Genomic DNA, 12,761 nt, shown 5'->3' on the forward strand with positions numbered 1-12,761 from the left:
CAAATTGAATGAAATTTAGTATAAAGAGGTTATTGAGGTTGCTGATTACGATTCTGCAAGTAAAGTTGAAAAAACAAAATGGCGGATCCAAAATGGGGGAATAACAAGAATGTCAACATACTTCGTAATTTTCACAATGTATCTTTAACAACATTCACTTTTTTCACATATTTTGATGAACAATTACTTGTTACTTACGTTCTTATTTATTAGAAATGTATTATTACTTAAATGACACAAGTTATTGGTATTTGATTCGGTTATGATAACTGAAACGGCTTGTCACTGTAACATTAAATGAACAATAATTAACATCAACACGCTTCGTAATTGGCAAGTTTTGGCAGCTACGTATTTGTCGACAGCACTAATTAATTTTCAGACTACCATTCTACAAAATATGAACGTGGTGCACGAGGGTGCACATAATGTTTTCAACGCTTTAAGTTAATAAAATTTATAAACAATGTGAAAATTTTGCCTGATTTGCGATTCAAATTATAAATTATTATATCATTATTATTAATTTTTCACTTCATACATTTATTCTACTTACCAGTACGATATAGGAAAACTTTACAGATTTAAAAATTATGAACGCGTTCGAAAGTTACAACCGTTTAAACGGACGCGTCACAATTCTTCTATTGTTCTCTACGCATTGGACCTGCTGAAGGTTCTACTTAAGAGTGGCTCAGGTAGTCGGAATAAAGTAAAAACCCTATTCTATTTATGGATTCGGGCCCTTCTAACATCACTTTAGCCAACTACATAAAAAAATTCCTATATAACTAAATTTCGTTTTTTAACTTTTGGCCAGCTTTTTGCGTTTTCGCCCCACTGTGCGCCGCGTTGGTTTTGATCGTCTTCTATGGTGATGAAACGAGTACCTTTGAAGCTAGTTTTCCTTAAAGCATTATCACCGTACCCGGAAACAGACGAAAGTCCTCTTTTGGTATCTTCCGAAGTTCAACCGTCGCGTTTTGATCTCTTCTACGATGGCGAAACATTCGATGGTGCTAAACTATTTTTAAGGCTATCAAAGTCTCTAAAGCAAATTTCCCCAATTTGTACATGAACTTGATGTTTGCACGTTGCTCGAACTGCGACATTGTGCCAACTCATGACCACACGCTTCTCCGTTCAGCTACACTTCTCGTACACTGTCTGTTCACACTTGTCAGTTTCGTAATCAAAGCAACGTAAGAACTCTACTGTATAAGATTCATTGTGATTGCACCACAAATGGCAGAACTTTCCGGAAACTTTTTGACTGCTTCTCGTAGGAGATGAATTACTGTATAGGGTTCTCCTCATTTTTTTTTCCTTGTAATATAATACCAGGACTCAAAGCGAGTCACTTTTTTAACTAAAAGTTACCTTTTTTCAAGTTGGTCACTAAAAGTTGCTTTTTTGTGAGGTAAAGTGACTTTTCCCTGTGATTTATGTTTTGCATTGACAGTTTTCTAAGCAAAATATAAAAATAAATAGAAAAAGGCAGAAACTTGTTACACATTACTCTTCTGAAAGCTTCAGTACTTGCTGCCACATGTGAAACAGTCAGCTTTATTCTCACTTCAGCTTTTATCCTTTCTAAAGCACAGTGGATGGTTGGTGGACGCTTAAGCTCTCAAGGTGGGGTTGAGAACCCTTCTGTGTCTATTATTCCTTCTATCATAATAGTCTTTTAGTTTTCGCTCGTAATAGTTAACGCTCCGCTCAACGTTGTGTTCGTGTGGTTCATCATGTTCGTATTGTGTTATGCTTCTTGTATGTTCTTCTTAAGAGTAGGTGATGAATTTGAATATTTCATGGCTTTGAAAACTCTCAGTGCTAAGTTAAATATAATGTTTGGGATGAAGAAATTCAGAAATAGGCCAGAACTGGTTTCGCTTACTCAGAAGCTTCTTACATCTGCTAAGTCTGCGTACCGTAACTACAAAGCATACTTAGAAAACCTAAGAAAGGAGGAAGCTCAAAAAGAAGAAAAAGTGAAAAAAAAAACTACAAATAAAGAGAGAGGTGGAGAAATTGACAAAGGAAAAAGAGGGCATGATGAGATTTATGTCACTTTTTGGTCACTTTTCAACTATTTACAAGATACCAGACCACTATAATCCCTGTAATACGTAGGTTTGAAGATGGTGATACCTACCAGTACAGTCGGGTTCGAACTGAGATTGTATCCAAATCATTAACACGAAGTTCTATCGTTAAAATGATCTATGATATATATAAATATGTTAGAAACAAAGGTTTATAAAGTGAACGAGTGGTATTTTTAAAAAAAGAAATGTTCATTTACGCTGTTTTAAATTGTGAATCTCTTTTTGTTTGTAGCTGCGAACAAGATTGCATGTCCTCCTCATTTTTTCTTACACAAGTCCGATTCAAATTTAACAAATTTCGTACTGTTTTCTGTATCACATGAAGAATCCCTTTCTATGTGACTGTCAAATTGTTGAGTCGTTCCAAATTTATTGACGAAAGAATCTATATGGGTTAGCAATTGTTAGAAGGGTAAAGTGATAGTTGATTCGTAGTTTTTACACAAAATACAACTCAAATCGTGTATGATGCGCGGGATCGAATAATATTATAAGCCATAACCAATTTCTGTATATTTTGTGATCCATTGTACAAAGATATTTCGGAAATTTTCCGGGCTAACACTGAAATATTGTACCAGTAGTAATAAGCCGATTTTGGCGTATACTGCCATCTATGGAATAAATAATGTATCATTTTCAATTGTCTAGCTGCGTCAATTTGTTGGAGGCACTCATTTGAATTAGTCACTCTGGGTTAACGCTGAAATATAGCGTCACTAGTAATAAACCGTTCACGGCATGTAGTGCCATCTATGGAATAAATAATGTATCAGTTTCAACTGTGTAGCTGCGTCAGTCCGTTGGAGGCACTGATTTGAATTACTCACTCTGGGTTAACACTGAAATATAGCGTCACTAGTAATAAACCGTTCACGGCATGTAGTGCCATCTATAGAATAAATAATGTATCAGTTTCAACTGTGTAGCTGCGTCAGTCCGTTGGAGGCACTGATTTAAATTACTCACTCTGGGTTAACGCTGAAATATAGCGTCACTAGTAATAAACCGTTCACGGCATGTAGTGCCATCTATGGAATAAATAATGTATCAGTTTCAACTGTGTAGCTGCGTCAGTCCGTTGGAGGCACTGATTTGAATTACTCACTCTGGGTTAACACTGAAATATAGCGTCACTAGTAATAAACCGTTCACGGCATCTAGTGCCATCTATAGAATAAATAATGTATCAGTTTCAACTGTCTAGCTGCGTCAGTCCGTTGGAGGCACTGATTTAAATTACTCACTCTAGGTTAACGCTGAAATATAGCGTCACTAGTAATAAACCGTTCACGGCATGTAGTAACATCTATGGAATAAATAATGTATCAGTTTCAACTGTCTAACTGCGTCAGTTCGTTGGAGGCACTGATTTGAATTACTCACTCTGGGTTAACACTGAAATATAGCGTCACTAGTAATAAACCGTTCACGGCATGTAGTGCCATCTATAGAATAAATAATGTATCAGTTTCAACTGTGTATCTGCGTCAGTCCGTTGGAGGCACTGATTTAAATTACTCACTCTGGGTTAACACTGAAATATAGCGTCACTAGTAATAAACCGTTCACGGCATGTAGTAACATCTATGGAATAAATAATGTATCAGTTTCAACTGTCTAACTGCGTCAGTTCGTTGGAGGCACTGATTTGAATTACTCACTCTGGGTTAACACTGAAATATAGCGTCACTAGTAATAAACCGTTCACGGCATGTAGTGCCATCTATAGAATAAATAATGTATCAGTTTCAACTGTGTAGCTGCGTCAGTCCGTTGGAGGCACTGATTTAAATTACTCACTCTGGGTTAACGCTGAAATATAGCGTCACTAGTAATAAACCGTTCACGGCATGTAGTGCCATCTATGGAATAAATAATGTATCAGTTTCAACTGTGTAGCTGCGTCAGTCCGTTGGAGGCACTGATTTGAATTACTCACTCTGGGTTAACACTGAAATATAGCGTCACTAGTAATAAACCGTTCACGGCATGTAGTGCCATCTATAGAATAAATAATGTATCAGTTTCAACTGTGTAGCTGCGTCAGTCCGTTGGAGGCACTGATTTAAATTACTCACTCTGGGTTAACGCTGAAATATAGCGTCACTAGTAATAAACCGTTCACGGCATGTAGTGCCATCTATGGAATAAATAATGTATCAGTTTCAACTGTGTAGCTGCGTCAGTCCGTTGGAGGCACTGATTTGAATTACTCACTCTGGGTTAACACTGAAATATAGCGTCACTAGTAATAAACCGTTCACGGCATCTAGTGCCATCTATAGAATAAATAATGTATCAGTTTCAACTGTCTAGCTGCGTCAGTCCGTTGGAGGCACTGATTTAAATTACTCACTCTAGGTTAACGCTGAAATATAGCGTCACTAGTAATAAACCGTTCACGGCATGTAGTAACATCTATGGAATAAATAATGTATCAGTTTCAACTGTCTAACTGCGTCAGTTCGTTGGAGGCACTGATTTGAATTACTCACTCTGGGTTAACACTGAAATATAGCGTCACTAGTAATAAACCGTTCACGGCATGTAGTGCCATCTATAGAATAAATAATGTATCAGTTTCAACTGTGTATCTGCGTCAGTCCGTTGGAGGCACTGATTTAAATTACTCACTCTGGGTTAACACTGAAATATAGCGTCACTAGTAATAAACCGTTCACGGCATGTAGTGCCATCTATAGAATAAATAATGTATCAGTTTCAGCTGTCTAGCTGCGTCAGTCCGTTGGAGGCACTGATTTGAATTACTCACTCTGGGTTAACGCTGAAATATAGCGTCACTAGTAATAAACCGTTCACGGCATGTAGTGCCATCTATGGAATAAATAATGTATCAGTTTCAACTGTGTAGCTGCGTCAGTCCGTTGGAGGCACTGATTTAAATTACTCACTCTGGGTTAACACTGAAATATAGCGTCACTAGTAATAAACCGTTCACGGCATGTAGTGTCATCTATGGAATAAATAATGTATCAGTTTAAACTGTGTAGCTGCGTCAGTCCGTTGGAGGCACTGATTTGAATTACTCACTTTGGGTTAACACTGAAATATAGCGTCACTAGTAATAAACCGTTCACGGCATGTAGTGCCATCTATAGAATAAATAATGTATCAGTTTCAACTGTGTTGCTGCGTTAGTCCGTTGGAGGCACTGATTTGAATTACTCACTCTGGGTTAACACTGAAATATAGCGTCACTAGTAATAAACCGTTCACGGCATATAGTGCCATCTATAGAATAAATAATGTATCAGTTTCAACTGTGTAGCTGCGTCAGTCCGTTGGAGGCACTGATTTAAATTACTCACTCTGGGTTAACGCTGAAATATAGCGTCACTAGTAATAAACCGTTCACGGCATGTAGTGCCATCTATGGAATAAATAATGTATCAGTTTCAACTGTCTAGCTGCGTCAGTCCGTTGGAGGCACTGATTTGAATTACTCACTCTGGGTTAACACTGAAATATAGCGTCACTAGTAACAAACCGTTCACGACATGTAGTCCCATCTATAGAATAAATAATGTATCAGTTTCAACTGTGTAGCTGCGTCAGTTCGTTGGAGGCACTGATTTGAATTACTCACTCTGGGTTAACACTGAAATATAGCGTCACTAGTAATAAACCGTTCACGGCATGTAGTGCCATCTATGGAATAAATAATGTATCAGTTTCAACTGTGTAGCTGCGTCAGTCCGTTGGAGGCACTGATTTAAATTACTCACTCTGGGTTAACGCTGAAATATAGCGTCACTAGTAATAAACCGTTCACGGCATGTAGTGCCATCTATGGAATAAATAATGTATCAGTTTCAACTGTGTAGCTGCGTCAGTCCGTTGGAGGCACTGATTTGAATTACTCACTCTGGGTTAACACTGAAATATAGCGTCACTAGTAATAAACCGTTCACGGCATGTAGTGCCATCTATAGAATAAATAATGTATCAGTTTCAACTGTGTAGCTGCGTCAGTCCGTTGGAGGCACTGATTTAAATTACTCACTCTGGGTTAACGCTGAAATATAGCGTCACTAGTAATAAACCGTTCACGGCATGTAGTGCCATCTATAGAATAAATAATGTATCAGTTTCAACTGTGTAGCTGCGTCAGTCCGTTGGAGGCACTGATTTGAATTACTCACTCTGGGTTAACACTGAAATATAGCGTCACTAGTAATAAACCGTTCACGGCATGTAGTGCCATCTATAGAATAAATAATGTATCAGTTTCAACTGTGTAGCTGCGTCAGTTCGTTGGAGGCACTCATTTGAATTAGTCACTCTGGGTTAACACTGAAATATAGCGTCACTAGTAATAAACCGTTCACGGCATGTAGTGCCATCTATAGAATAAATAATGTATCAGTTTCAACTGTGTAGCTGCGTCAGTCCGTTGGAGGCACTGATTTGAATTAGTCACTCTGGGTTAACACTGAAATATAGCGTCACTAGTAATAAACCGTTCACGGCATGTAGTGCCATCTATAGAATAAATAATGTATCAGTTTCAACTGTGTAGCTGCGTCAGTCCGTTGGAGGCACTGATTTAAATTACTCACTCTGGGTTAACACTGAAATATAGCGTCACTAGTAATAAACCGTTCACGGCATGTAGTGCCATCTATGGAAGAAATAATGTATCAGTTTCAACTGTGTAGCTGCGTCAGTCCGTTGGAGGCACTGATTTAAATTACTCACTCTGGGTTAACGCTGAAATATAGCGTCACTAGTAATAAACCGTTCACGGCATGTAGTGCCATCTATAGAATAAATAATGTATCAGTTTCAACTGTGTAGCTGCGTCAGTTCGTTGGAGGCACTCATTTGAATTAGTCACTCTGGGTTAACACTGAAATATAGCGTCACTAGTAATAAACCGTTCACGGCATGTAGTGCCATCTATAGAATAAATAATGTATCAGTTTCAACTGTGTAGCTGCGTCAGTCCGTTGGAGGCACTGATTTGAATTACTCACTCTGGGTTAACACTGAAATATAGCGTCACTAGTAATAAACCGTTCACGGCATGTAGTGCCATCTATGGAATAAATAATGTATCAGTGTCAACTGTGTAGCTGCGTCAGTCCGTTGGAGGCACTGATTTAAATTACTCACTCTGGGTTAACACTGAAATATAGCGTCACTAGTAATAAACCGTTCACGGCATGTAGTGCCATCTATGGAAGAAATAATGTATCATTTTCAACTGTCTAGCTGCGTCAGTTCGTTGGAGGCACTCATTTGAATTAGTCACTCTGGGTTAACATTGAAATATAGCGTCACTAGGAATAAACTGTTCACGGCATATATAGTGCCATCAATGGAATAAATAATGTATCAGTTTCAACTGTGTAGCTGCGTCAGTCCGTTGGAAGCACTTGTGAAAGGCACACCTTTCCAAACCTTAATTTGCCTATTAATATGCATATTTAATCATTTATATAAATAATAAATTGAATATTAATGTCTGTACTTGATTTATATGTATTATTATTATTCAGCACACTATTATGGGTACGCATAATATACACCATTTATTTACATCAATTTTAATTTGTAAAACTTCATTAAATAATTTGGTTAGGTATCTAAGTATAGCCTACAGAAAGGGAGGAAAGAAACTTTTAAAAGTTCTTTTTCTGTATATATTGAGGGACTAAGAATGAAAAGAATAAAAGAAAAGCAGTTAACCCCCTGTGAAGGCGAGAGCCTGTCCCCTTCCCTGTGGTTCTTGCTCACCACTCTCCAATGTCAACTCTTGAAAGTAATTTATGTGACATTTTCTGTTGGCCATTGAATTCTCCCCTCCCGCTGGTTGAGACTGGCTGTGCTTCTTGGCTGCTCTCTTTTGGATTTTAACTAATGAAGTAAAAAAAAGAAAACTAATGAATAAGTGAAAACTAAAACTTAAACTAATGCTCTTGGAATTTCCGTTCTGAAATAAAACATTATTTCTTATCGTGGTACCTTTTCGTTATTTCTTTCCAAAATAGTACTATTTAGATTGCAATAGATTTAGCTTCAAGATACGTTGCTTGATGCACTGTCAGACCTCGTCTTGCCCAACTCTAAAAGGCAGACGAAGTGTGAGAAACGCCTGGCGGAAATATAAATCCATGAGAAACAGTTTTGCTAAGGGAACAGTGGATACTTCAAAAAGGGAGTTCTCAAGTGTCGAAAAAAAAGTGAGTGTGTGGTTTTCTGTTTTTAGTTGGTTGTCTAGAGTTGGTGGTGAGAAGGCGAAGTGTTGTGCTGTTCAACACACTCAGAGTAAATAATATATCGTAAAGGAATTTCTGACAGTTTGCTCTTTGTGTTAAAACTGATTGCAATAACTTGATATTCAGATACTTGTATAGTGAAAAGTTATGTAGTTGTGAACAGTGAAAATAATACACACATATTTTGTTTAACCAATAACTGGCAATATAAATTAAGTGGCAAGAAATACTAAACGGAGAATGTGAGATAGATGCATACGACTGTTGTTATAACTCTGCAATTATATAGAGCAAGATCACCGAATAAGTGTGTTAGTGACATGATAAATATTCTACATTAAACTATCATATTTTAGTTTTTTTTTAATTACTTTTGATGAAAATTAATCACCGCAAATTTATAAGAGTGACAGTAAAAAAAAAAAAAAAAAGAAAATAGTGATGAAAGTCAATTGAACTTTTGTATAAAAAAAATAAATAAAAAAAACTAATCAATTTCTCCATCAAGAAGACTCATTGTTTTATCGTCAGAAAGGGAAAGAACTGTAAAAATAAATGATTTGTGATGGATTAGTAGAAGATTTAACTAGGGGACACTTCAAGCAAGAAGATAGAAATTGAAAGTGCGCACAAACTTTAATATTTTTTTTAAAATAATAAATCTTCAATTACTGCAGTAAAAATTTATATTAAAAGCGCTATATGAATAAAGTAGTAAAATGTGTCAAATATGATTCAGTATTGAATAAAAGTGTATGTATCTCATAAAAGGATTTCATCTATTGTATTTGGATTCTTCTAGCCGCTAGGTGAGTACCTCATTTATGTAATAATGTCTCTCTTTCAGATTGAGCAACATGATGTCTGACCGATGTTTCGAGTAATCTCCTTTAAAAATCGTCTGGTGGAAAACTCTCCTGAATATTGAAATGGTAGATAATACAAAGTCGTAAATCCATGTATCCAGGAGGAGTCACTAACGGGGAAAGTGACTTAAAATCAGAACCCACGTATACAGGAATGTTGACAACTGTGCAAATTGCACAACATTGCTACCTTTTTGGCAAAAGTCATTATGAGATATAGTTTGTTGATTAAAATTATCTAAATTGTCGTAATATTTTGAATGTAATTAGAGACAGGTGTCAATATTCCAAGGTGCAGGACTAGCGATTCATAATCTATAGTACCCCTAGTTACCTGCACTTAACACACTGATTTGAATTACTCACTCTGGGTTAATACTGAAATATAGCGTCCCTAGTAATAAACCGTTCACGGCATGTAGTGCCATCCATGGAATAAATAATGTATCAGTTTCAACTGTCTAGCTGCGTCAGTCCGTTGGAGGCAGTTACTTGAATCAGCCGTTGTGCGTTGAGCTTGCATACTGCATAACAATGCTCCAGTCCACACGGGTGTTGTTGCCAAGACTGCAGTGCTAAATCTGGGTTGTAAGGTGGATACTGAATATTTTCAAGGCTACAGTCTTTCACTGCACATTTCCTCTCCGGCTTGCTTCATGTATTCGTACTGTGTATGATAAACCTCGTGTACCACATGCATTTTGTTTCAATAGGGGGAGGGGGGGTGAATAACTCCCTACGAAACGTAAACTACCTTTGTGCGTTCACGGTTTCATTCGTTTACTGCATCATTTCCATCCTCTCGAAGACCTTGATCGCCATCAGTTTCTACTGCGTTGTTGGTAACCAACTTGCTTCACATCTGTACTTTGCAGCAATGGCGGATCTAGAAGGTAAATATTGGGGAGGAGGGAAGAGCAGCCAGAACCTAGAGTATGGTAGAGATATCATGAGTTTATAAATTTTCATGGGTCCTGCAGAAGTTTTCAACTTAATTCTCTCCCGATTGATATTATGCCTAAGTTGGACGTTGACATTGTAGACCTCAAATATTGTTTTACGCATTGCATAACAGAAAAACTGCAACTGAAACTATATCTAATGTTAAAAAAAAAAAAAAAAAAAATCAATGAAGAATAAAAGGCAACGCTTCCTATAAACTTTCAAAAATATATAAATAGTTTCAATTATTTTTGTCACTCAAAAAACTGGGGGAGCTAGGCCCCCCGACCAGAGGCTGGATCCACCGCTGCTTTCTTATTAAATACAATATATCCCAGAGTATTCTGAAAAACACACCTCTAATAGGCATTTTTTTAAAAAAAATAACATTGGATTTTAAACATCATAATAATCCAGTAGCTAGTTTAGTAGTACGTGTTGGTCCCAATTAACGGTATTTTATATAAAGAACTAGCCTTTGGCTAGCTGGAGGCTCCGCCCCCCCCCCAGGCCCCCGAGTCTCCTCGGCCTACTGCCTCGCACCTCCTAAACCCACAATTCTACCAACTTCAAGTTTCTTTTCCTATTTCAACTATCTAAAAGATAAGATTTTGTATCCCAAGAAAACGCCTATTTAAATAGCATGGGAATTTCTTCAATCCCCTTTAGACCCTTAAAAAATTAAAAATATTCACTTTTGGCAATTTTCCTGTCGATTAGTCCTGGAAGACTACAATCATGCCAAATTTCATCATTCTAATCCTGCTGGAAGTGCCTAAACATTTTGGGGTGTAGAAGACATCCCATATAAATAACATGGGAAAGATTTTTCAGTTCCCCATAAAATCACTCTATGGTTGGAATTTTTTATTTCTAGTGATTCACTTAGGCAACGCTAACGAAAACGTACAAGCATACCGAATTTCAAGTTTTTATTTCAATCCTAAATACCCAAAATATGAAATTATAGGTCCAGAAAAAAAGGCCCATTTAAATAACATGGGGAAGTTTTTCATCCCCTCTTTAGACCCCCTAAAAATTAAAAATATTCACTTTTGGCAATTTCCTTGTGAGTTAGTTCCGGAAAGCTACAATCATGCCAAATCTAATCATTGTAGCCCTACAGGAAGTGCTCAATAATTTATGTCAGCTCATGTAGTTTTATATATGGTTAGGATTTCTCAAAGGACCTTTAAAATAGTTAATTTAATTCCACCTATTGAAGGTAATTTTTCACTGCAAATTCCTTTATATAACGGGCGAAAAGACTACGAATCAGTAAGCATATTGGTTATGTAGAATAAGCCACTTAAACAGATGTAAAGCAAATCGGTTTCCTGCATTGAATTAAAACTGATGGAAATGATTTAGTAAACCAACAAAACTCGGAGATACAAACATATGTTTACGTTTCTTATTAGGGCACCCTATAGCTTCAATCAGTTAATTGAAAGCATTCCGTACTGCGTCGTATTGAATTGGTGGAAGTATCTATCAAATTTCGTGCCTTTACGTCAAGCGTTCGAGAGAAATATGTGATAATAGTGGAATTTGGCACCCCTGCCTTCTTGATTAAAGTTACCAAAAATTGTTGCTTGTTTACAGTGCACAGTGAAATGAGTCGTTGTGACGAGAAATTATCGTGATTCACAAAGTAATGTTCATGTGATGTCGGACTCATATAGGGCTCTCTGTTATATAATGGATTATATATTAGTGACTTGCAGATCTGTATGAGTTTGTAACTTGCAAGACCATTTTCTGAACTTCTGGGGCAGTTCTTAATGTTGTGCGTCGAGTGCAACCTTTCTTAGCACCTAAAATCTTGCCAGTTTTGCCGCTAGATTTACCAGTCTCGTCTTATTTTTGCAAGATGTATCATCATGTGAAAAGTCTCCATATTTCTGTTAGAAAAAAAATGAATTGCCATTCAGCAATAAATCTTGTACCACGATTCTCTTGAGAGTACCGATCAGTTTTCGTCTTGAGTTGAGTTTCTGTGAAATGATTAGGATATTTCTCATTTGACCTTCCAGGTTGTCCTACGTACGCAGTTCATCCAGGATAGTCTGATATATTCTCGTGTATATTTCTCGCATCTCGCGTTAAGTAGCATACCAAAGCTTACCTGATGCATAACGTACTGTGAAAATGAATAGCATTTCTCGAAAACTTTGTGAAATTCAATTTGGAAGTAGTTTTGATAATCCGTTTTGCTTTTTTTCAGAATGGAAAAAGGGAAAGAAGAAGATAAAGCAAGAAATTAAGGAAGAGCCCGAAGAACCTGAAGATGTAACAGGTAAGAACTAGTTTATTTTCTTTTCTTTTCTTTTTTTGTTCATTATAGTTTTCAACTGTAAATGACGTTATCCTGATACAAATAAAAATGGAGTCCATAAAAAAGAAACAACAAAAATATATACATAATTTAACGTTTGAAAATTTTGTTGTGTGTTACTGCTAAACTTTACTTTTGTTACTTGTTTGAGTATATTCAGAATACCGAGATATTACGTCAGTGTATAATTATTGTTCTCAGGGTTCCTATTGGTCAGGGAAGCTCAGGGAAAAAGACTGGAAATAAGGGAAAGTCAGGAAAA

At 36.8% G+C, this 12,761-nt stretch overlaps 1 protein-coding gene across 2 annotated transcripts in view; it reads left to right on the forward strand.

Annotated features, from left to right (window-relative positions):
• LOC145674393 (nucleolar protein 58-like) overlaps positions 1–12,761 on the forward strand; it is a 137,227-nt gene that overhangs the window by 85,691 nt on the left and 38,775 nt on the right. For both annotated transcript variants that reach the window (XM_081744387.1, XM_081744385.1), the window contains exon 11: positions 12,389–12,460. In XM_081744387.1, coding sequence (XP_081600513.1) covers positions 12,389–12,460 — 72 coding nt within the window. The remainder of the gene's footprint in view (positions 1–12,388; positions 12,461–12,761) is intronic.

This window comes from Thermobia domestica, chromosome 17 (genome assembly GCF_964235325.1).
Source record: "Thermobia domestica chromosome 17, izTheDome1.hap1.1, whole genome shotgun sequence".
Classification (NCBI taxonomy): Eukaryota; Metazoa; Arthropoda; class Insecta; order Zygentoma; family Lepismatidae; genus Thermobia; species Thermobia domestica.